At 41.5% G+C, this 22,489-nt stretch overlaps 1 protein-coding gene across 1 annotated transcript in view; it reads left to right on the top strand.

Moving 5' to 3' along the window:
* DTNB (dystrobrevin beta) overlaps window positions 1-22,489 on the top strand; it is a 218,390-nt gene that overhangs the window by 23,351 nt on the left and 172,550 nt on the right. Inside the window, exons 5-7 of the mRNA XM_075497583.1 lie at window positions 880-1,093; window positions 6,116-6,201; window positions 15,971-16,125. Coding sequence (XP_075353698.1) covers window positions 880-1,093; window positions 6,116-6,201; window positions 15,971-16,125 — 455 coding nt within the window. The remainder of the gene's footprint in view (window positions 1-879; window positions 1,094-6,115; window positions 6,202-15,970; window positions 16,126-22,489) is intronic.

The following is a 22,489-nucleotide window of genomic DNA, read 5'->3' as shown; positions in this document are numbered from 1 at the left end:
TTTATCGTTGTGTGGTTTTTATGTGAGAAATATAAAGACGAGTTCTATGTAAGAAATGTTAAAGATCACAGTCTTACTTCAGACCATTTTTATAAGTTAAGGAAGGTAACAAAAGTTGTGAAGTCAGCAAATAAGTCTGTCCTTCGTAACTGTTGGATCACGTTCAGTTTGGACCGATGGATTGCTTTTGGTCCTTAGATGTCTTCTCCCACTATCATGCATACCTGTCAAGCTTTGAAACATTTTAAAATATCATTTAATGTGGTTCTGCAGATCACTCTCTGTGGTTTTGGAAAACTTTTTCTCTACATTGTTAACACTTCTTAGATATGCGCTAAGATACAGCAGGGTAATTTAGGGAAACGCTTTGGAGCTCTAGACCTATGTTTACAAAGTATTATGCTCTGACTTGGCAACTGGATCAACTGGAAACAGTCATAGTTTAACTGGAACATCAAGTTCCTCCTTCAGTACTCAACTACTAGTCAGCATGAGGATGTTCAAAATTATTGTAACCAATTTGTAGTGGATTTAGAATATGGCTGATGTCTCTCAAATGAAAATATCTAACTCTGCTAAAACGCACTGCATGATGATGGAAGATTGCTTTTCTCCTTTGTGTAGTTTTTCTGTCAGAGCACCCAGATGTTGAAGGGTGGAATAAAAGGCACGCAAGATGTCTGGGCACTGCTCTGTTACTTTAAACTGGCTGACATGAACTATAAGTATGAATATCAAGAGTCTATCTCTCACTTTGAATACAAATAAGTAACTGTTCATTCCAAAATAAAAGCTAACATAGTATTCGGAAACAATACCATAAAAGTAAGCTTGCATGCATTACAGAATAGCAGTTAATTTTTTTTCCTTTATTTTTAGTTCATCTTGTTGATATCTGGAATATGATTGAAGCCTTCCGAGATAATGGCCTTAACACTTTGGATCATAACACAGAGATCAACGTGTCTCGACTAGAAACAATCATTTCATCCATCTACTACCAGCTAAACAAACGCCTTCCTTCTACTCACCAAATCAGTGTAGAGCAATCCATCAGCCTCCTCCTCAACTTCATGATAGCAGCATATGACAGGCTAGTAACTCCTCTAGTTGTGTTCTTAAACTAATTTTCTCTTTTAGTTAGATGAATGCAGCCAACAACTGCATGAGTCTCTGGCAAACTGTCCGCATGCTATTTCTCAAGTTCATGAAATTGTGTGTTGCCCATATGCACACATATATTTAATATCATAGTGCCTGCAGAGATTTACATTGCCACAGCAGCAATGCTTTGTCTTAAAAATTGCTTTCTTAAGACAGATGAGTTAGTGCCTTCTGGAACTTGTAGACTGCTGTAAGCCATGTATCTGAACTGAAGATGAAGTGAAACTGTGTTCCGCAGACTGTGATAGAACATAATGTTAACCTCATGGTGGTATAGCACTGTTTTAAAAAGTAAAAGTGTTTTATTGAATCTTGATCAACAAGACCATTTTATGATGCTACCTTGTTTTGACAGTTAGCTTGGATCCTATTTGAACATGCTGTGACCCTATAAAGGCTAATTCTCATTTCTTGGCTGGAAGAAGCTTGATTTCTTGTTCAGGGTACTGTCTAGGCATTTCCTTGTGTCCGGTTTTATGAGTTTCTTTCACAGCCTCTTTCTTCTGGATTCGGTCTGCTAATCTTCTTGAGTAGATGTGTCTCTGGGTTCTCTGATTAGCAACTGCAGATCTTTCACTGTTGTTTAGTACTTCTTACTTTTTGTCTTATCTTTCTCACAGTCAGCTATTATTTCAGTCTTACCTTTCTTCTGCTTTTGCCCTCTCTCCTAGCAGTAGAGAACTGCTTGTGGCCAGGAAGCTGTCACAGAGGCTGAGGAGTTTTACCCACGACAGTCTGCAGCATTGAATATGCCAAATAGTTGTTCTGTTTGTAATGTCCAGACTTTGATCCTTTCCTAATGCGACTACTTATTGTCACCAAACAGAAGCTAGGTTTCCCCCCAGAAAAGTCCAAGAGTTCAGAACGATCCCTATCTCACTAAGGACAGATAAAAACAACACAAAGCTCAGAGCAGGAAGACTGCTATGACAACAGAATCAAACATGTATTTTCCTGTTTAGTTCTGATTTGGTATTAGTTGTGAGATAAGTTGTAAGGGCTAGCTGATGGGTTTAGTTATTCTGAGACAGATCATACTAGAAAAATACAGAATTTAAAAATAGAAATGGTCATGTTTTGGGGGACTGGCTCAAAATACTGAGGCTTAGGTTAGAGATATGTTTTTCTCCCCCACTGCCCCCAACCCTGCAAGTTCTGCCTCTCCTGGAACCCAAGCAGCACGCTTGATCCCAGCACAGTACAACAGCTTTTCTTTAGCATGTGGGATTGAGAGAGAAGCTGGGATGCTGCGCTGTGTTGTGTGATGGGAGAACCAAGAATAAGAGGAGAGGCAGGGCTGAGGCTCCCTCTCCAGGAGTTCATCAACATGGCAGACATTTATTTAAAAAAAAAAAAAACCAAACCAAAACAAAGTGCACATCTGCACTGGAATTGCATCATTGGGGTAGCTGTGTGGTTGCTTGAATGCACATAGTCCAGTAGCTTCTTACAAAGTGGTGCTGCTGGTAACATCACAGTCATTAGCATTCCACCAAACAGGTTCAGGAATCAAAGATTTGACTTGTGTCTTCCCCATGGAAATATTTAAGTTGTATTTATATTAGGTAAGTATGAAAAACGCTCACAATGAACACTTGGCTGGGACCTGTAGAACAACACTGATTGTGGTGCAGAAATGATGGCTCATACTGCATCAGTGGTGAGCTGTGAGGAGGAACGGCTCTGGTATGATGTTCTTCGCTGCTTTCTTCTACAGAGCTTTGCATGGGTGTTTAACAGTTTATTCCTGGTCTGTTTTTCCCAATAGCCTCTCATGGCTTTCCAAAGCCCCTGGCCCATTACTGCACCCCAGAGTAACGGCTCGTTCCCTGAGCCCATTTGACTGTTTCAGAGCAGTCAGGTTTTTATTTCATTGTTTCTAGAAATCAGGTTTGATTTGACAGTGGGTTTAGTTGCTCCAACTTCTTTTTTTCTTTTTAAATTGTAGGTATCAAGCCACGCTGTATGCTGGTAATAAAGCAGCGTGCAATAAGGGGGGTGGGGAGGATGACTGACAAACAAATGAGGAAGTGAGTTGGCAAGCAAAGTGTGGAGTGGTGTGATAAGGAGGGACCTCCTGATCAATCAGCACAGCAGAGCATGTGTGTATGTGTGAGGAAATGCCTGCAGATCAGCATTCTGCAGAAAGCTCTCGTGCCTTTTCTGGGTGCCTCTCTGGAGGGGCTGTACAGTATTGCGTGCAGCGCGGGGAACAAACAGGAGGAATGAGAGGTCCGATTCCTCCAGAGAGGACAAGGTGGGAGAGCTGGCACAACTGGAGTGCTGCAGTGGGTTCTTGAGGAGGGACAGACGAGGAGGGGGAGTTGCCCTTTACGTGGCTGGAGTGCATGGAGCTCTGCCTGGGGAGGGATGACGAGCCAGCTGGGGGTGTGAGTCAGGATTAGTGGGCAGGCTGATGTGGACATCGTTGCTGTGGGCGTCTGCTACAGACCGCCTGGTTAGGAAGACATGGAGGATGAGGCTTTCTTCAGACAAGTGGAACAAGCCTCATGTACACAGGCCCAGTCTATTTTAAACAAGTCCCCCAGTTCTGTTTCCAGTCCTGAGAACTGATTCTTACAGGAGTTTCAAAATCATATTGAAAGTTTCACCCTTTTTCCTTTTGATAGGGAATTCAGCAGATTGAATAGCATTGGTACAAAACCAGATTTTGGCAAGTTGCTTAATAACAACACCTCTACCAGATTGCAGGGGGAGGAGTTCTGGGGTTTTTGTAAACAGAATGTCAGCGGAAGGAGGCCTAATATCTTACGGTGCCTTCAGATATCTTTCCAAGGATGAGATTGTGTCCTGTGAGGAGATATTGATGGCTTTAGTCACTTGTTTTTTCTGGAAATTAATTCAAAGCTGAACTCTCTTTAGAGAGAGAATGAAAGTCTGTTAAAAAGAAAAGGGGAGGGGGGCTGAGACTATAACTTATGGAAATTTGAATCAGCTGGTAAGATTTGCTCAGATAAAAGCAGAGGTCAAGGCTTGAAGAGGATGAACTTTGCAGACGACCAATTTCAGATGTAGTCAAGTCTTTTTTTACACACAGAGAGAATGCCAACTTACTCCTTTGAGAAAGCTATTTAAGAGAAAAGACAGAAACAAAGTAGGATAGCTGAGATCTCTACCTTGCAGTTAACTTTATAGCCTTTATATAACTCAAAATAAATATCTAATGTGTTTAGTTTTCTCCCTTTTAGTTTCTTTAAACAACAGTTAAAAGGGTACTGGGTATCAACACAGTGATGGCCTTTGAGGCACCGTTCCTCTTCACAGATCTTCTGCAGTTGTAGCTCTAGGAGAGATTGCCTCTCTTCTGTCGAGGGAATGTCTCAAAGATACTCTGAGTCTGTATTAGAGAAATAGTATGTTATGTTTCAGATACTTCTCAGACTGAGAAAGGTTGAGAGCCTCTACCTCACCATGGAGTGTGTGTTACCAGAAGATATTTGCATATTAACTCTGGATGCGGGAGGAGAAAAAAAAGGTTATTTGGTTACTTCCTGATGTCTCCATCTGGTTGCTTGTCTGTCGTTGACATCAGACCTTGTCACTACTTCAATACCAGAAGCCAATATTTCCTTCAAATAATTTTACTCTTAACACTTTCCAAGTGCTAGTCTTCCAAGTGCGAATGTTAAACAAACATCTCGTTTCCGCTGAGAAGTGTTCTAGAGTTTTTCTAGATCTCTTCTAAGACTCAGCATGTATTTCCCGATCATTGTATTTCCCTTGATAGTACAAATTATCTGTCCGATACATTTAATTACAGTTACTTGAACGTATTTTAATTCTTTTTCTCCTTTTATATGTGACTAACTTTCTTGGTGGCTTCTCAGTCTGTACCACTGTTGCTGTTTATAGTTACGGGTAATGACTCAGTACATTTCTGTTTGGCAATAAGTTGCTCAGAATTCCAGCAGCTTTTCCCCACGTTTACACACACTTCTTTTGCCCTACCACCATGAAACTAATGTTCTACTGACTTTACGGTAACAGTGGATTTACACTGAGATCGCCACACTGTGGCTGTCTAATGTCGTATGTTGGAAGTTCTCTGACTCCTGTCTTTATTACTATGCCAGGTGACAGGGAAATTCAGGAGACCCGGAGGCGGGATGCATGCCTCTGGGCCAGCACTGAGCTGGGAGAACCTGTTACTGGTGTCAGCTGTGCTGTGCTTCAGCCCAGCAAGCCTTCTGCTGGGTTTCTGGTGACTTGCTTCCCTCATAACTTCATCCTTATCTTTCTTTCTGGTAACAGGAATAATACCCGTAGCTGTTTCTACATATCATACCGGGCTGAATGGGCTTTTTCATACTTTCCATAGAGACAAATTCATTTTCTCTTGCTGATATTAGAAAATGATTCCCCAAATGTGCCATCTGTTCTGATAGCACAGAAGCTTCATTAACTTAAATTAGAATAAAATATTCTTCACGTTACTCCTGTTCTATGTGGTATATTGAGGGTATCGTACAACTTCTCCGTTAGCTGTCAATTACTGTACTGTTTTTAGAATTAGATGTGTATTTGAACATCAGAATTTGAATCCAGGAGTAAAAATTTAAAGCAACTAACAAAGGGTAGCAGAGGAAAAAATGAGATGTTTTACAGTGAACAAATGCATTTTAATGGAAAAAATTAACGCATTACTTTTTTATAGGACAGCTGTGGGATGAACAAGACAAATTATAGTCTCTTTATCTGTGCATTTTTCCTGATTCTGCAAGAAAACTTGATTTGTGATTAGACACTTGTTAGCTCTTCCAATATATTAAAAATGCTAGTGTTGTCACTGCTTTAATGTTATATTAAATAGTTTTGGCAGATCTTAGTAGTTAATGGAGGGCATTTACGCATTTCCTTCCTAGGCCTGAAGTATGTTTGTTACTTATCATTCTATGTAGTAAGTACTTACCATGCAATTTTGTTTTCACAGTGAGGGCCATGGGAAGTTGACGGTATTTTCAGTGAAAGCTATGTTAGCAACAATGTGTGGTGGTAAAATACTGGACAAACTAAGATGTAAGTATTTTCAAAAACATCAAACCATTTTATGAAATATTTTGTTTCCATTATTGGCCACGTATGTTTTATTGTATTAAGTTCTGAAAGCTAAGTTGTTTGCTTATTCAGCTGTCTTTATACTGAAATGAAGCATGCTATATTAGTGGTGGTGTTACACATGCCATCTGCTGGCCATAAAACATACTGAGTTTGTTATTGGCTAGGCTTTACAAATACACTTGTTTATCTTGAAATGCTTGGGCACTTCTTTAAGTGTAAAACCTCAGGTCTGATTTTGCTGATAGTAATGTCAAATTTGTTGCCATTTCCCCTATTTTGAGGATGTTGGGGCTTCTGTATATCTCCTGCTTCATCTGAGGCGCTCTCTCCATCTTCTCATTCTGTAATTCCAGCTTCTCAGTTCTTATTTTTTAACTCTTTTTTTTAATTCTCTTTTCATCAATCTTACTTCCTTTTTTTCTTGTTTCCATGAGCCTTCTGCTGTATCAGTAGAGAATCAGTGATATCAAAGGACAAAAATTATGTTTATTAGTAGTATTCTTGTTCTTCTGTCTTTCTCAGTGGCAAGGTGTACTGTTGTTGTGGGTGTTTTTTCTTTTCATTTCCACCCTGAAGAGTTGGGAAGTTAATCTTGCTGTCAGTGCCAGATCTTACTGTTCAGGTCTTGTCATTTTCACCTCACCCTGAATTCCCTTTATGAAAGTTATCTTGTAATAATTCATTCCTCCTAATCTCCATGGTTGTCATTCACTGTAAATAATTCTTTAGACTTTTCTACATGATTAAGCTTCTTTATTATATTTGTTTTAAAACTAGCAATGTGAAATACTAGTGTGCTGAATTAAACCACATGACAAGGTCTGAAAAACAGGTAGTGAGAAATCATTGCATGCACATATTAATATTAAGGCTGCACATGTTTGAGGACCAGGAAATGCTTTTTTTTAATCTGGTAGTAACTATAAAACTCTCAGACTAAAAACAAAGCTGCAGGTGACTAAAGATTAGTGTTAAATAAAGGGGACAGACATATATGACAGAGGATATTTAAGACTTCTTAAGCATTTTTTAAAAATGCATTACCTCCATAAAATATGCAAGATCAAACTGGGGGAAAAAGATAGGGACTATATCTCCTCCGTAAAAGATTACGTTTTGGATTTAATTAGGATAAGATTTGAGGAGGTTACAGTAGATGAGCAGTTCAGCACAGGCCTGGGACAGAAAAGGAGCATTATTTGTAGAATTAGCAAGACAGTACTGAAACACATCAAGAAAATGGCAATGTGACCTTTTAGTGGAAAAGGCAATTAACCACTGGAATTAAATGTTACAGGAATCTGTAAACTGTTGATGTTTTCAGCCAAAGACCTAGATATCGTTCCGGAAGTTATGTTAAGCCTAAGTTATTGATTCAAAAGGTGCCGAGTTAGGATGCTTTCACCTTAAGGACACCTCATTTAATATTCCATTTAACAGGTGTGTCTAGTCTTAAAATTTGTGCATTTAAGGTACTGTTCTCTCTCTCTGTCTGTCTTTCCATAATGTCGGCTTTTCTTCATAGCATTTGAAGCTTCCTTTTTTCTTTTTTCTTACTCTATTGGCTCCTGTTTCCTTTGCCACTGTAACTTTCTTCTTTATAAAAATTCTTAACTGATGTTCATACACATTGGAGGAAAGGCTTTTGACTACTTTCACTGAATAGTGCTGCTTCTTATAGCTTTGTTATATTCTGGTTGTCGTGCCTTTTACTATTATTCCTTGTATCTTATCAGCTGACCTTTAGTTTGCATTGTACTTCTGGGACCTTCCCTCCAGTATCTGCTGTCCCTCTTTTTGTGATACACTTCTGCTTGGATGTAGAGCGTCATTTTCAAAGAGCATGTGACTTTGTATTTGACATGTTTTGGACAGTAGCACTTCTGTCTTTTTTTAATTCAGTGTTAAAACTCGGTTCCTCTCCTTGCCTTTTCAGTGTGTCGCTCACACTGACTTCCCACCGTTTGATGTTTCTGGGCTAGTTCTTATGACAGTACTAACTGTTGACCACACCTATTGAAAACCTGGGTTTGGGGAGGTTGTTCTTGTTGTTCTGACAGGTATAACGTTATGAGTCAGCTGAGAAAGAAAAATTTCTTTATTTGTAACTGTAACAGTAGTGCTGATTTGCCACTGCTTTGTGAGGTCATGGCACTTTCTTCGCATGCAGGATCTGCTGTGGACACTCCTCTGTCACTTCTGGATACTCCTCTGTCCCCTCAGGCACTCGTTGTCTCTGCTTAGTTGGAGAGAGAGTTAAAGACTGGAACCAGCTCACTGTTATTCTCTAAAATGCTCACAGTGCCATGTGCAAGGCTAGACACAGAGGCAGCGTCTCGGCACATGATTAACAAAATTGCCCAGGAAAAGGGGATTTTGGCTAATTTGGAATGGAGATTTTAGGAGTATAGGAAACCTGTGCAGGAGGGAAAAGCTTCCTCTAAACCAGGACAGAATTAGGCTGTTGACTTTTCAGACAAGGTCGTAGGACAGCTTTCTGTGGAATGTGGGAGAAATTCTGAGATTCAGGGTAGTAGGATCCTGTAAACCTTCTGAGGGCAGAGGAGACGAGAGGAAGTGTGTCGTATTGTTAGCGGAATAAGTTTCTGAGTATCACCAGAACTCACGAAAACTAATAAAATAGCTGAACGATTAACTGTTGGTTACCTCTCTCTCTGAAAACTTTCAAAGGGGCAAGGGAATGGGAAGACGAAAATGTCATGTGAAGTTTGGGAGGGGAGATGTGGGGAGCTGCAGGCCTGTATACCTGCCATATGTTCTGGGCAAGCTGTTAGTAATAAAGAATAGAATTAGTTGACGCATGGATAAATGAGATTTTATTGTTGGGGGAACTGGCGTTTGTGAAGGGATGCCTTATAAAACCACAGGAGTTCATTAAAGGAGGCAAAAAAAAAAAAAGGTGGACAAAGGAGTTCTGGCTGATACAGACTTCTTAGATTTCTGAAAGGCATTCAGGAGGGTCCCTTATCAAACACTTAAAGACACTTAAAAGTTTGATGAAAGGGATGAAAGGTGGGGTCTTTGCACGGGTAGAAGATTGGCTAAAAGGAACCAACAAAGAGCAATAAAGATCATCTTTGTATATTGAGATTGGTGGATAGTGCTGGACCTAAACTGGTTTTAACACTGTCATAAATGATCTGGAAAAATACAGTGAAAGGTGACAATTTGAGACAAAGTAATCAGTGTAGTAAAAGCTAAAATAGACTGAAGAATTGTAGTTATCATCTGACAACACTGAGTAACTGTGAAATAAAATGGTGGGTGTAATTCAGTGTGAATATATGTAAAGTGGTGTGTGCTGGAGGAGTGAAGTGTAATCCTAACGTGATGCACAGAAAGGTGAGCTAAGAAAGTTGTTGCTGCTCAGATGAGAGATCTTGGAGCTATACTTCAGTGAAGATGTTGACGCTCTGTTTAGTAACGGCTAAAAAACATATGAAATGTTACAGAGGGGAAGGACATGAAGAACCAAGCGGAGAGGTAAAGGCACTGTATAGATCCATGGTGTCTTTATGCTTTGAACGAGTGCTGCTCTGGTACCCCCGTCTGGTACGCTGCCCTTTCCAGTTCTGATACATCTTTTCTGAGAAGAACAGCAAAGATCATCAAAGGTAGAGAAAGCTTTCTGTACAAAGAACAACTAGATAGAGCAGGATTCTTCAACCTGGAAAGAGAAATGTTGGTGAAAGGATAGTGTTCTATAAAGTCACAAGCAATGTGTTAGTGGTGAATAGAAAACAGCTGTTCCTTTCCCCTGCCAGCCCAGGAACTAAAGGGTGGTAACCGAAATTAGCAGTGACAGATTGAAACAACAGAAAACAATACTTCTTTAAACTTTACCAAAGGATGTTGTTGGTATCAAACATTTACACCACTCGATCACTCCTTGAACCAATTTCACTGAAGGCAAATTCATCAAAGGCTGCTGAATGCAAAGATACTCTCAGTGAGTGGAGGAACATTCTGGGGAACATGCATGCCTGAGCCATCTGCTGTTGGGATAAACAGACTTTTGATCTGATCTGCCTCAGCTGTTCTCATATTCTTTCTTTCTTCTTCTGATTGTTATGAATATGCTGTCTTGTTTTTTTCCCTTTCCTGCCTTTCCCACCTGTGTCTCTGATTACTGACCCATTTCATCACTGAACTTCTGTTTCCAGTTTACTTGTTCCCCTGATTCCACCCCCACTCCTGCACTGCCTCCGCTCCCTTTCCTAAGCAGGCTGTCAGCTCCAGCTCAGCTGGAACGCGAGGCTTTCTGGAAATCCTGGAAGTTGTAAATATTTTTTTTCTCTCATCTCATAATTTATATGAGTGATAGTAACTTGGTCTTTGTACTTGCATATGTACAGGCTTATTTTTTAAAATTCTGAAAATGTGAACAAATGGAGTGTTTTTCAGTCCATACAGTGTCTGACAGCACATATGAGACGGGAGTTGTTCAATGATACCACTTTGCTGTCTCTGGAAAACATTATTTCCTGTGATATGATACTCCTTGCAAAGGAGTTCCTTTACGTGGTGTGCAAGGTAGGAGTTGTAAACCCAGCCTAGTGCTATGGACTTTATTATTTTTGTCATAGCTTTTTAAGTCCAAGAAATGCTGTATAAAAATGTCAAATTTTCCGGATTCGGATGACTTCATTTTGGAGTTCAAGTAAATTCATTGTGAAGTAATTAGTGCTTCCTTCCATGTCATTTCTGCAAGTAAATTGCAAACAGAACTTCAAGTAAATCGAGGCTCCATCCTGCTCATTTTAAGGGCTGTCTGACTTCTCTGACGACTGGCTCTGCCTGTGTGGTGCTCCTTGGCTCCCTCACCTCGCTAGCTCCTTTTCTCCTCTCGCTGTCTGGCCATGGTGAGAGGCATGGCCATCTCCTCTCACCAGAAGCCGTTAGTGCTTACTGAAGTTCACCCTAAAAATTCATACAATAACCTGTGCTAAATACTAGGTTTCACATAAGAAAGGTCGTGGAAGTTAATCTGCTGTAGATGAATTAGCTCTGGGGTTTTGATTTTTGGGGAGAGGGTATTTTGTTTTTTGGAGGAGTGGAGGTGAAAGGGGAGTTGTTTTGGTCCTAATCAGCAGACCAAAGTAGTAGTGGTAGTAGTAATAATGTGTGGTTTGTTGTGGTATCACATCTATTCAAACTGAACAAACTCAGTACGTGATTTTAGACAGGCTTTCTTACATCTCATTTGTTTATAACTAATGTTAGGAGTTGCCACAACATCTGCTGATCTGATAGATGAAAGGCTGCTGCAGTGTCATGTCCCCAGTCCACCAGTGGTGAGGGTGGGCATGCATTCCCAGTAGGAACACGAGCACACAGCCACACGGACCAACGCAGACAGAAAATACCCATGTGAACATGAACAACACCAGTGACCTGCTTCTGTTCCCCCCTCGGCCTGATCAGGATGAAAGTCTGTTCGTGGCACAAATATGTACATATATGCACATGCCTGTACAATATGGATCCCTCCAGTGACGGGCCTTAGATGCTCATCTATCTAGTAGCTGGTCCTTGGAGCCTCTTAGTCTCTTACCCTCTGGTCTCTCCAGTATCTGTCCCAGACTTATGACCTTTCTGATACCTAGCTCTCAAACCCTAGTCACTAAATTTTCCTCCAAAAGCATGTTCATAATCTCCTCGTAGGTGCTTGGGTGGTGGTATTAGGTCTTCTCAGTGTCTTCCTTCTCCAGGCTGAACAATTGCTGTTTTCTCAGCCTGTCCTCACAGGATAAGTGGTCCAGCATTGCTGACCGTCCTTGTAGCCCTCTACAGAGCTCACTTCGTTTGTCTTTCATATTCTGTGTCTTTCATCTTCTGTGATTCTCAACAATTCTCTTATTCTGGGGGGTCCCAAAACTGGACACTGTACCTAGAGGAGGTCTAACAGGTGCTGAGTGGAGGAGGGTAATCACTTCCCTCTACTAGCTGAGCTCCTGTTCATACAGCCCAGGATGCCTCTGGCCACCTTTGCTGCCAGAGCGTGCTGCTGGCTCATGTTCAGCTTGTGACCTCAAAACCCACGAGGACCTTTCCAGCAGAGCTGCTCTGCAGCCAGGATCGCTGCCAGAGTCTCTTCCTTCCCAAGGGCAGGACTTTGCATTTGTCCTTTTTGAATTTTATATGGTTCCTGCCAGCCCATTCCTCCAGCTGGTCTAGGTCCTGCCGGGTGGCAGCCCTTGCCCTTGAGGGCATCACCTGGTCCCCCCAATTTGGCATCATCTGCAAACTCGACAAGAGTGCACTCTGGGAGCTCTCCCAGATCATTGACAGGCATGTTGAGCAGGACACGTCCCAGGACAGATTCCAGCAGTAGTGCACTTGTTATTGGTCTCCATGTAGAACTTGACCCGTTACCCGCTACCGTCCAAGCCTGATCATCCAGCCAGCTACTCGCCCATCTGGTTGTTCACCCATGCAGACTGTGACATCCCAGCTTGGATACTGCAATACTGGGGGGGGGGGGGGGGAGAGGGGGAAGTAAAAAGGCTTGTTGGAGTTGAGGTGAATGATACCTATGAATTCAGTCATCTTATCACAGAAGACAATCGACTGGTCAGGTGTGATTTAGCCTCAGTAGAGCCGTACTGACGGACCCCAGTCACCTTTTCTTTCGTGTGCCCAGGAACGTGTGCCAAGAAGACTTGCTCCATGAATTTCCCACGAACTGAAGTGGGGCTGACTGGCCTGTATTTCCTTGGATCGTCCTTTTGACCTTAATACACACTTCGGATTAATGCCAAAAAAACTGCATGCACACACGCACAAAAGCACAGTCAAACTAATTCATCTGTTAAATTGATTTTCTTGGCTTTCACTGATATTAAACCTAGTATTTAACAAATATTTTATGACTTTGTATGATAAAAATTAACAACTTCATAGGAATTGTGAGATGCAGGATACACTCAAGGTCAAGGCCCTAGAAAATGAGGGTGCCAGGTTTTTGTTGCTTTGTTTTGAACTTACTCAGAGAAATGGTAGAGCCTTCAGCTGAAACTCCACAAAGCATCAGGGAAATGCCTTGATTGGAAAACACGGAACAGTCAGTTTTGGCAGTTACAAGCAACTGAAAAGAGGCTGTCGAGGGAACTGTTGGGCAGGTTTAATAGATGATATTGAGCTCTGTTCTTAATGTAAAAGTTTTACTACAAACATTTGAAAAAAGGAAATCACGAGTTCCACTAGTACCATTTTACATTGGTATTTTGAGGGCTGAGCAGTGTTTTTTGTAGTTCTAAATTTTTTATTCTCTCTGGTTTAAAAAAAAATGTTTATAGCATAGTAGCATTGAACTGGAATGTTATATGAGCATTAAAGTAAAATACCTTGTCATCAGGAAACTTTCTTAGCACACGCCTGTTGTGACCCTGAGGTAAGCACGTGAGAAATTAATGTTAGCTGCTGTTTAGCTTGAGGTTTTCTCTTTGAGAGAAATTTACTGCCCTTTAAAAGGGCAGGTGACTATACCCTACTAATCTTTATCTTTTGCAGTTTCACTGGTAATTTCCCATGTGGACGTTTCCTACGTAAATGAGTTCAACTTTACTTTGACTATAAAACCACTTTTTTATGACAAGATATAGGTTAGTGGTTTTTTTAATTTACCCTCGATATAGCCTGTTCTATTTTATCTCATTTTCAATTTATTTCCATAGCTTTAATTAACTTTCTCCTTAAAATCATTGAGATCTTTCATACTGTTGAGTTCAGATTAATAGACTGTATTTACCCAGAAGACTTCTGTCCTTTTTTAAATACAAGTACTGTCATGTTCCAGTCATGTTCTACCAGTCCCACCTTGACAGATTTATTACTAGACCTTCAGGTTTTGTGCGTGTGCCTTTTCTGGAGTGATTCTGATCTAGAATTGATTAAGATTCTGGAAGTTTGGCTCTCTAATTGGTTTTAGTTGTTTCCATAGTTTTCATTTGTGTGCATCTTGATCTTGACTTTTCTTTCACATTCAGTTTTCAGGTAAAATTTAATTTTACTGCTTGGCTTAATTTTCTGACATACGGCATTCCCCCCGATCCCTGTTTACCTATTTTTTTTTTTTCCTTTCTGTTTTTTTCCCTCCATTATTCCTAACACGCCTTATGAGATTATTCAACAAGGGCTTCAGACCTTCACTTCAAGGTTGTCTGTTTAGCCAGTGACGCAAACTCCAGGTAGCTTTATCACCCTTAACTTAGATATTGTGGGCTTCTTCATGAGCTCGTTCATTCAGGAGATTGGAATAAGTTCTCTAGTTTACTAGAAATCTTGCCTTTCTGAAATAGTCGTTTGGTTGGTTTGTTGGGTTTTTTTTGTTTGTTTGTTTGTTTTTTTAATGGAACTAGTTTTGACCACTTAAATTAAGCTTATTTTCTGTCAACATATCCTTTTTGATGTTTAATTACTGATGGTGTCTTTAAATAACCTCATAGATGATTCAGTGGCTGTTTAGTGAAGAATTCTGGTATCTGTCACATCTTGGAAAATTTTAGGTCTCGCTCTTGTTAGAGAAGTCTTCCTTTATAGAGTAATCTGACTCTGCAAGTATATCAGAGACCCAGTTTTGCTGTTTGAGAGATCTGTCTTTTCCGAAGAGATTTTTTCATCCCAGGACAGTTCTGCTTTATCTGTATGCAGCTGTCCTAATATTTTGTATGACGTCTTTTTCTCATAATGCTATGTACACATCTTCTCCTATATTTTTACCTTTCCTGAGACATGAGAGCTGGGAGCTTTGGGGTGGTTGTGCGGAGTGGCCGGAGCAGAGGGGTTGGAGGAGCTGGGCTCTGTGCAGCGAGGGGATGGAGGGGCTGCAGAGCAGGAGGCTCAGGAGACCTCCTTCGTCCCGGGCCCATAGCTAGGAGCATGGCGTGGGAGTGAAAATACCTGCAAAACTGCCCTCCCACCTTCCGGGACCACCCTCCCTACCTTTCTTTTTCCATATACACCAGATTGCTGAACATCTTGCTCGATCCTCTTTTTGGTTTCAGAAATATGTTTAGCCCCATGTAGCTAATTGAAAAGCATACCTCGTCTCATCATAAACGTTTTTCTTGTGTAAGGACAGAAGTGCCTGTTCTAGCTCTTCACTGTGCGCAGCATCTCTGATATGAAATTAGATCAGATTTCCTCTTCCCCGTCTACTCAGCTGACGGCTCGCGTGTTGCCCTGCGACATGGCAGTCATCGCACCCCGGTTTCTGACTGCTTTAATTCTCATGCTCTCTTCTAACGCCGTGTTACTTAAATTCAATGTGCCGTTGACGTGCACCAGGTTTGCCAGGAGTTTTGCCAGTTTTGACTTTGTGATTCTCACAACTGTTTTTAATTCTAGGAGACTTCGCAAAGGATTTTATGCAGTTTTATTTTGAAGGCATAAACATGAAGATGTAACGTTCTGTAACTTTTATAATGCCTCCTATCTTCTGCTTTCTTGCCGTTACAGTTAATGCACTGGCAGAAGAATCTTTTCTCAAGACTGGTTGAGATGGGATGGAGGAAACAGGAAGATTTATATCATAGCATGTTTGAATACATTCATTTATAAAATTTATTGTCATAGCAAGTGATAAGAATTATGTTCAGAATAAAACAAAAAGAAATTTCTTGGGGTTTAAATGGATTGAAATAATTTTTTTCTTTTCTGTAGCAAGCATGTATTTACTGTAGGGTTTTGTTATATTTTCTTACAGATATTTTCTCTCAAATATCAGATTCAAATGGACTAATGATATTTACAAAGTTTGATCAGTTTTTGAAAGAAGTTCTAAAACTCCCAACAGCTGTGTTTGAGGGGCCTTCTTTTGGATACACAGAGCATTCTGTACGGACCTGTTTCCCACAACAAGTAAGAGCTAACACCACAGGATTTCTGTATTGCTTGTTCATACAGGGCTTTCTTCTGAAGCCCACTGGCTGCTTTGGTTGTAGTTTGTGGGGGGTGTGGAGGGAGGGGTTGGGAATATACACTGTATAACCTAAGCAGTTTGAAGAAAGCCTGCATTATTTAAAATAGTCTGTCTAGGCTTTAGGCAATTAAAGGATTTTGCACAATTTGAGTTTGTTCCCCCTCCTTGAAGGGCCACTTCTGTTCCCCATCAGAAGAGCAGCAAGGGTGACCTATTTCTTTTCTAAAACACGAAACGCAGCATTTTTACTGTTTTCCCTTGATTTTTTTTTTTAAGCTTTCTCAATGTGTTAAGAGTATTGGTTTCAACAAATGACTTGCTAGTTGGTTGGGTCTGTACAAAGTAAATACGTTGTGTACACATAGTTTATTTTTAAATCGGTTTCACTATTGTGCTTATTGGTATAGCTGTTTTTTCCAAAATATTTCCATTACATGCAATGTTTGGAGTAGATGTTGTAGTAATGATCTTAAAAGAGCTTTTTTTTTTCTTTATACATTTTAGTTGTAATTTAATTGTTCCAAGGATTTGTTTCTAATTTGAGGTAATGTAAATAGTATAAATAATCCTTAAACCAACTGTAAACATGAACCTAGATAATCTTAGGCCTAAAATTAAATGTTTAGACTCTGGTCATGATTGTATTCTGGAAGAAATGTTTCTGAAGTATTTAGATTTAGAATTTATAGTCACTTTTGCTAAATTTAAGTTAATTAGCAATTAGTATATTTGAAATACAACACAGTAGGAAACAGCCTTTGATTTTGGAAATGATGAGGGTTCCAGCTCATCTGTGACCTCCTGAGGACAGAGTTTTGTGTTACTAACACTGTAATTAATAAACATTTTTTTTTCTGTTTCAATACTGGCTGAGGCATTTATGGGCCACGCTGGTTCCCACAGACATGCCACCCTTTCTGTTATGTCAGTGCAAGCTGTTTATGCAGGTAGGGAAACTGATCCGATCCAATCGAATTTCATGTAAGTGGCACTGCTGTTGACTGCAAAACCCCAGCCTCACTTTGGAGCTCTAAAAGTCGGACATGGCATTCTAAGCTCTACGTGCTCTTTCCATTGGCCGCAACGGCAAGGGGACTGGGGGTTTGTTTTGGTCCGGAGCCTGCGCTCTGGAAGTGGCCGTTTCTCCCTTACCCGAGAAGAGAGGCTAGTGTAGCTAGCTAGACCTTGACAGTTGACTGCGGTTTCTAAGGTACTTGATGCAAAGGTCACCGTGGTAGCCAAGTGAGGTACAGCAACTGCCCATTTGCGCGTGGCTTGCCTGCAGCATGTCTCGGCACTCTTTGACTTTGGCTCTGGCGTGGTTTAACCCCAGCTGGCTCCCATGAACAAGAAAGCTAATTCTTCATATTGATGCACTTTTAGAAATTCCTTTGCTCTAATTTTATTCAGCAAAACAAAATCCCTAGTGTAAGGCCAGGTTTGTAGACAGTGGTAATGTTTTTTTGATTAATCCAGTGATACACTGTACCCCAGGACAGTTCTTTCATTTATTTGAAAACATTGAAACAAACAGATCCTGGGAAGTGGATGGATAACCTGTCTTAGATTTAATTTCGTTTTCTTCTGCCTCCCAGGTTTGAAAATAAGCTTCCCAGAGGTACTTCTGTGATATTCTCCTGTTACAGTCTATCGTTTTGCTGAAATTCTCTCCAGATGGTATTGGTAAAGCTGTGGGGTTTCAGACTTTAGCATTTACATGACGGACATATAAGCTACATCTGTACTGGTTAACTAAACAGTGCCAGGAGCTGTTCTGTGGTCCTAAGGCCAACTGGAATGGGCCAACCCCTTCCACACTATTAAACTCTCTTATTCCCTCAAGCAGGGTGGTTACATGAAAACTGTTTATTCAAAATGATTCCTAGCTGATATTAACACCTGATCTGGATGCTGGAATCATTTGGGAGAGTGAGTGGTTGCACCAGCCGCAGATCTAATAACATAAAAGCATGCATGATTGAGCTTTAGTGCCAGGAACATTCCCTGGTGTTACGCAAACTACCAAGAGACAAATCCTTCCCGGCCAGCTGTGGTTCCTGACTACTCATGGAGGTCCTGGTTCTGGGAGCCACTTCTTTGAGGTGCAAAAGGCTAATAATTTACTGCTGTCTGAGTGGTGCGAGGGCGGATAGGCAAAGAAGTGTCAATGGTTGTATGCGCTCCACAACTCTGTTTCATTCCTTGGGTCACAGATGGACTAATTCAAACTTGTTCCCCACGCAAAATGGAGTTTATTGGGATGCTTTTGGCAAGAGCTGCATTCTTTGTGATGGCTTCCAGATGTATAAAGAGGTTCCAGTAATAATTTACTATTCTAGGTCAAGTGGGGGCTTCCACAGATGTAAGATATCATGTCCTACTTTTCTCAAGACTTTTGTTCACATGGCTACAGTCCATCGATTTGTCATAGAGATGTTGTATCACCATGACATTCCCTGCCTTAGAATCCTTCTGTGTTTATGGCACAGCCTGTCCTGTCATTGCAGAGGTGTGTCCACTTTACATCTCATTTATGGAGCAGTTTAATTGCAGTGTTTCTACTGAGCCTCTACTGAAACTTCTACTGAAGTTTACTTCAGAGACTTGGGAGCCAGGAGCTTGGCTTCTGTAGAGTCAAACTGCACGTTATTCTGTTGAAACTCAGCAGCACAAATTGTACAAGCAGGCCTAGACAGGTGTTGATTTGTGGAAATGTTACTCACATAAAAGCTTCGCTAAAGCATTGGCTGACTTAGGCTTCATGGATGGTGTGGCTGATAGCTGAACTGGCTGCACAGGCTTAACAGTGTCAGAAGAATGGTCAGGATGTGCAGTCTTGTTAAAGTGAGTAATGAGAATGTACTTATTAAGGACAGGATGGTCTTGTGTATGAAGGGTCGTGTAAATATACTCTCAGAGAGTTGCAGTTTAAGCACAAGATGCAGGATGGTTAGAGATACAGGTGGGGTCTAATACATAGCTGCTTAGATCGATATAACTTGTTTTGATCACTGTAGAGTTAAAAATCACATATCTCTGTGTTGGCTCAGGGGATGTGGTTTTGTGCCAGTATTTTGTGGGGAAATATATGCATTAACATCTTGTTGGAACAAGCGTGTTGGCAGTGTAACAATAAAACTGGCTGAGTTTTTGCTATTGAAGCAAGCCTATGGTATTCTTCTAAATATAAGAATAGCATTGGTATAACCTGCCACTGCACCCACCTGCAAGAAGATCTGAGACTACAGAGCTGTTAAGAAGGTATGCTAACAGCAATTGGTAAAAACAGTTATTACAATAGGATAGAGAGTAAGCAGGTGATTACAGAAAGTATCTATGCAGAAATGCGTTTGTTCTCCTGGGGAGCTTTTGACCCTCATGAGTGGTTGTGCCTTCACATTTACTAATTTTCAGTTTATGTTCTTGGAGTTTGGAACCTGCTGGCAGATTATTTCGTTGGTTTTCACAAATGGTGACTGAGTGATGTTTTTGTGGTTGCTCCATGGTTGGGTTCTGAACCCAGTAGGAAGTGTTAGACCAGAGACGGAGACTGCTGTTTGCTTTCCTGTCAACTCAGCCATTGCCGAGAATGCCTGTGCCCAGACAGGCAAGATGTAGTACTGATAATGCTGTGTGATTCTTTTTGGTCAATAGGTTGCAAAATATCCTACCTGTATCGGTGAAAAAAAGCCCCAAAGCCTGTGTCCCTACTGCCCTCTTGTGAACTACATGGAAGTTGCATCACTCCATGCACAGGCTTTGACAACTCATAAGGCTCTCGCTGCTTAAAGTGAGAGTTTTTTTCTTTGAGGAACATCCTAGTCTATAGCAGAAGTTCTCCTGCTAGGTTTAGGTTCTTCTGCCACAGTGCGTATCATATATCGCTGTCTAATCATAGAGTCATTGGATCATAGAATGGTGTGGGTTGGAAGGGACCTTTAAAGATCATCTAGTTCCAATGCCCTGCCATGGGCAGGGACACCTTCCACTAGCCCAGGCTGCTCAAAGCCCCATCCAACCTGGCCTTGAACACTTCCAGGGATGGGGCATCTGCAACTTCTCTGGGCAACCTGGGCCAGTGCCTCACCACCCTCATCATAAAAAAATTTCTTCTTCATGTCCAATCTAAGTCTCCCCTCTTTCAGTTTAAAACCAGTGCCCCTTGTCCTGTCACTACAGGCCCTGGTAAAAAGCCTTTCTCTGTCTTTCTTATGAGCCCCTTCATATATTGAAAGGCCACAATAAGGTCTCCCCAGAGCTGCCTTTTCTCCGTGCTGAACAACCCAAACTTTCTCCATAGGTGTTCCACCTCTCTGACCATTTTCGTGGCCCTCCTTTGGACCCGCTCCAACAGGTCCATGTCGTCCTTATGCTGTGGGCCCCAGAGCTGGATGCAGTACTCCAGGTGGGGTCTGGCCAGAGCAGAGTCGAGGGGCACAATCCCCTCCCTCCACCTGCTGGCCATGCTGCGGATGATGCAGCCACGCAGCCCGCAGGTTGGCTTTCTGGGCTGCGAGCGCACATTGTCGGCTCATGTCCAGCTTTTCATCCACCAGTACCCCCAAGTCCTTCTCCACAGAGCTGCTCTTCATCCCTTCATCCCCCAGCCTGTATTGATACCAGGGATTGCCCCAACCCATGTGTAGGACCTCGCCCTTGGCCTTGTTGAACCTGAGGAGGTTCACATGGGCCCACTCCTCAAGCCTGTCAGGGTCCCTCTGGATGGCATTCCATCCCTCAGGTGTCAACCGCACCGCTCAGCTTGGTGTCACTGCAAACTCGCTGAGGGTGCACTCAATCCCACTGTCTATGTCATTGATGAAAATATTAAATAGTATTGGTCCCAGTACAGACCCTTGAGGGACACCACTGGTTACTGGTTTCCACTTGGACATGGAGCCATTGACTGTAACTCTTTGGATAGGGCCACCCAGCCAATTCCTTATCCATCTAACAGTCCATCCATCAAACTCATATCTCTCCAATTTAGTGGCCAGAATGTTGTGATGGACCGTGTCAAAGGCCTTACAGAAGTCCAGGTACATGCCATCCGTAGCTCTTCTCTTGTCCGCTGATGCAGTCATATCATAGAAGGCCACTAGATTAGTCAGGCATGAGTTGCACTTCATGAAGCCATGCTGGCTGTCTCCAGTCACCTCCCTGTCTTCTGTATGTTTTGACATGTTTTCCAGGAGGATCTGCTCCATGATCTTAACAGACATGGAGGTGAGGCTGACTGGTAGTTCCCAGAGTTCTCCTTTTTACAGCTTTTAAAAACGGGTGTGATGTCTAATGGATCCTGAGTCTTGTCTCCAGAAAACTGGTCTGTCTGTGAGCCGTATTTATTATTTGGAGTAACCTTCATACTCTTGTATATGAAACAGGATGAGAGATGAGAGTCGAGTCAAGTCAAAATTGGGACCCTCAGAGGCATATTTATAAAGTTGTACAACACCTATACAAGTAAGCAACTAGGAAATTATGTTAAGATTTGAAACGTGCAATCTGCACGTGAACTATAGACGATGCTGCCATTTAAGGTCATTAGCACTGTGGTTCCTGGTTGGGCAAGCAGCCCTTTCTGGTCTCAGACATCGCATACCACGATCAGTTAATTCCCAGTTAAAAACTGGTTCTCCTTCTATCAGAAGGTTTGGTTCAGCATATTTAGAGTGTTTCACGGCCTTACCAAGATGTCAATTTGTTAAAAGATTTTGGATTTCTTCACCCCCAAAGAGAGGAGAAGGCAGGTTGACCGTGTGTTGTTATTAATAGCCCGAAGGATGACTTGGCTTTGAGGCAGAGGGAAGGCTGGGATTGCCAGGCAAGATCAGGCATTTGTTCTTTTCCAGGTAGCACGTCTGATGTCGTGTCTGGCAAAGGAAATTATTGGACTCTCTTGTAGCAGCAGTTAACTATTCAGGAAAAGCTTTTCATTTGCTAAGCAGCGAGACTGGAACAAGGACACCTTATAAAAGTTGGAAGAAGTAAGATTCAAGATTTCTTAGAATATTCCTTAATGGTAGCTGGGATAGATAATTATAATTCCGTATTATCTCTCCAGGGTAGTTAGCTTCAGAGGTATTAGATGTATATATTTGCCGCTAATTACAATACTATTGAGGCTTTAAATATAAACCTTCTCTTGAATTAAAAAACAAAACCAAAAAACCAAACGACCCACGACCAAATAAAACACACCTTGATTTGTGTCATGACAGTTGCAAGTGAAAGCTACAATTAATTTCACAGCTCCTAGGAAGCCAGACTGGCTTTTCCTCTAGCTCTGCTTACCCTCCCTGT

This window comes from Mycteria americana, chromosome 3 (assembly GCF_035582795.1).
Source record: "Mycteria americana isolate JAX WOST 10 ecotype Jacksonville Zoo and Gardens chromosome 3, USCA_MyAme_1.0, whole genome shotgun sequence".
Classification (NCBI taxonomy): domain Eukaryota; kingdom Metazoa; phylum Chordata; class Aves; order Ciconiiformes; family Ciconiidae; genus Mycteria; species Mycteria americana.
The sequence above is the reverse complement of the archived record's forward strand: the minus strand, read 5'-3'. Positions and strand labels throughout refer to the sequence as shown.